This window comes from Myotis brandtii, unplaced genomic scaffold (genome assembly GCF_000412655.1).
Source record: "Myotis brandtii unplaced genomic scaffold, ASM41265v1 scaffold17, whole genome shotgun sequence".
In the NCBI taxonomy this organism is placed as follows: domain Eukaryota; kingdom Metazoa; phylum Chordata; class Mammalia; order Chiroptera; family Vespertilionidae; genus Myotis; species Myotis brandtii.
Genome location: NW_005356259.1, coordinates 3,933,103 through 3,935,387, shown reverse-complemented (window position 1 = coordinate 3,935,387; position 2,285 = coordinate 3,933,103). Strand labels below are relative to the sequence as shown.

Below are 2,285 nucleotides of genomic sequence, written 5' to 3'. Positions count from 1 at the left end.
CAATATTGAAATAGAAATTGTGTGTAACAAAAGTAGTCAAAAGAATTCTCAGATTGCATCTGAAGAGGATTTTAAAATCATAATCCATACAAGGAACTTTCAGCATTATTCAATGTAACAAGGCTATATCTTGAAATCTGAATTTGAAATTGATTTATATTTCACGTCCACAGAGATGTATGTATTTTACAAAACAAATTTGCAAAAGATGGAGAAGTTTGACTTTAGGCTATATAGGAAACAAAAGGAAACCACTGTTTTGTTAGATAGATCTTTAAATTTAAATTAAAAGTTTCATTTCATTCCGGCCAGTGTGGGTCAGTGGTTGAGTGTTGACCTATGAACCAGGAGGTCTTGGTTCGATTCCCGGGCAGGGTACATGCCCAGGTTGTTGGCTAGATCCCCAGTAGGAGGCATGTAGGAGTCAGCCAATCAGTAATTCTCTCTCATCATTGATATTTCTATCTGCCTAACCCTTCATCTCTGAAAGCAATAAAAGTATATTTTAAAAAAATAAACGTTTAATTAAGGCTCGTATATTTTGGAGGGATACCCAAGATATTTTATTACAGTATGATCTTATATATCTATGTGTATGCTACTGGAAAATTGGAACTAAAATCCTGTTAAATATATTACCCTTCAATTAAAAGCAGAAAACCAGAAAAATATCCCCTATTTCTCAATACTGGTTTGTTACGAACTTTTGTCTCCTGAAATGGTAGGTGCAAATACATAAATTTAGCTTTAAGAGGAGATTAAAGTGAGGGATAGGATAAAACAGTAAGATATAAAAGAAAGTCCTTATTTACATTATCATGATTTGTATCTTCTTTATTCCATGAAGATTCCTATGTTGTAAATATATTGATTTCCCACAAACCATTGAGATTTCCAACAATATTTGCCTACTCTTTTCAACTAGGGGCCAGAGATGATATAATTGCTATAGTTTATATTTTTCTGATGAAATGCCTCTTTCTAAATGGCTTCTTCCTAACCAGAAAAATAAGCAGTTTTATGGGTATCACAAATGAGGCTGGGGCGGAAACCACTGAAATGAGAATAGCAACTCTAGCCCAAATGGCAGCACAAAGAACCCCAGTTGAAAGTCATCAACCAAAGTATAAGCCCAGAAAAATAACAAAGACAAAATAGATTTGTAATAAGCAGAGTTGCTGAAATCCATCACTGAAGACAATTATTTTAATAATCTTTAGCTAGGCACTGGCAATCCTGTTTCCTACCCCAATTTTACTTTCTAGAGCTTCTTTTGAAAACAAATGCAGTTGACCCTTGAACAAGAGTTTGAACTGCGTGGATCCACTTATACACAGAATTTTTTCAATTGACCTGTGCAATTCAAACCTATGTTATTCAAGAGTCAGCTATAGTCTGTTATTTACCTTGCTAGGGTAGGCAGAGGGATCCTTAGAAAGAAGAGAGAACACTTTTTGTTGGCTACATCTCTGTATGAATCGTGTCCTTATTTTAAGATTTTATATTTGCCATATTTTCTACCTGCTTTGCAAGAAAAATGTAAAAGGATTTTAACTGCCACAGTTAAACTTTCTGTAAATATGTTTTACTCAACTACTGTTAGGTATAGCAAAGGTGCCTATTAATAAGAAAATCATCTCAACTTATCATTCCATACACTACAAATAAAATTTATGTTAGGGCTATGTAATCTGGCCACAAAACTTCATTAATTAGAAGGGTTAGATATCACTAACAGACTTGTTTTGCCCAACTTAACAAAATTATTTCTGTTACCTAAACTGCTTTCTTAATGTTGAATATAAATATTTTAAAATGAATTCCTGGGAGTAGGGCTACGAAGTTTCAAACATTCATCTTATTCAGCAATTTAAGAAGTTATGTAAAATGATATATATATATATTCCCATACATACACACACATAAATATGCTTTCATAACTGAATCTTGGTTTTAAAAATGCTTACACAATGTGGGGAATTTAAATATTCACTAGATTTGAATATGTACATTTGCTCTCCTTTACCATTCTAAATGGATACACCAGCAGACACATGATAGATTAAATAAATGATTTAACTGAATTATCAGTTTGTCTTTTGCACACCCGACAGAAAACATATTTATTATGAACCTTTATTAAGTGGCTCACACTTCAATATAAATCACACTAAAAAAAATTTTAAAGCTATTTACACTACAGTGCTGACACATTTAAAATGAAAAAAAAAAATTGGTATAAATAAGCTCTATGGAAAAGCCTTAAATTGTTGAAAAAGAATTCT

The 2,285-nt window shown here is 32.3% G+C and overlaps 1 protein-coding gene across 1 annotated transcript in view; it reads right to left on the bottom strand.

The window, feature by feature from the left end:
* Positions 1–457: 457 nt before the first annotated feature.
* Positions 458–2,285, bottom strand: part of RSBN1L (round spermatid basic protein 1-like) — a 54,361-nt gene continuing 52,533 nt past the window's right edge. The window contains exon 10 of the mRNA XM_014536977.1: positions 458–1,430. Within this exon, the coding sequence (XP_014392463.1) occupies positions 1,389–1,430 (42 nt within the window). The 3' untranslated portion in view covers positions 458–1,388. The remainder of the gene's footprint in view (positions 1,431–2,285) is intronic.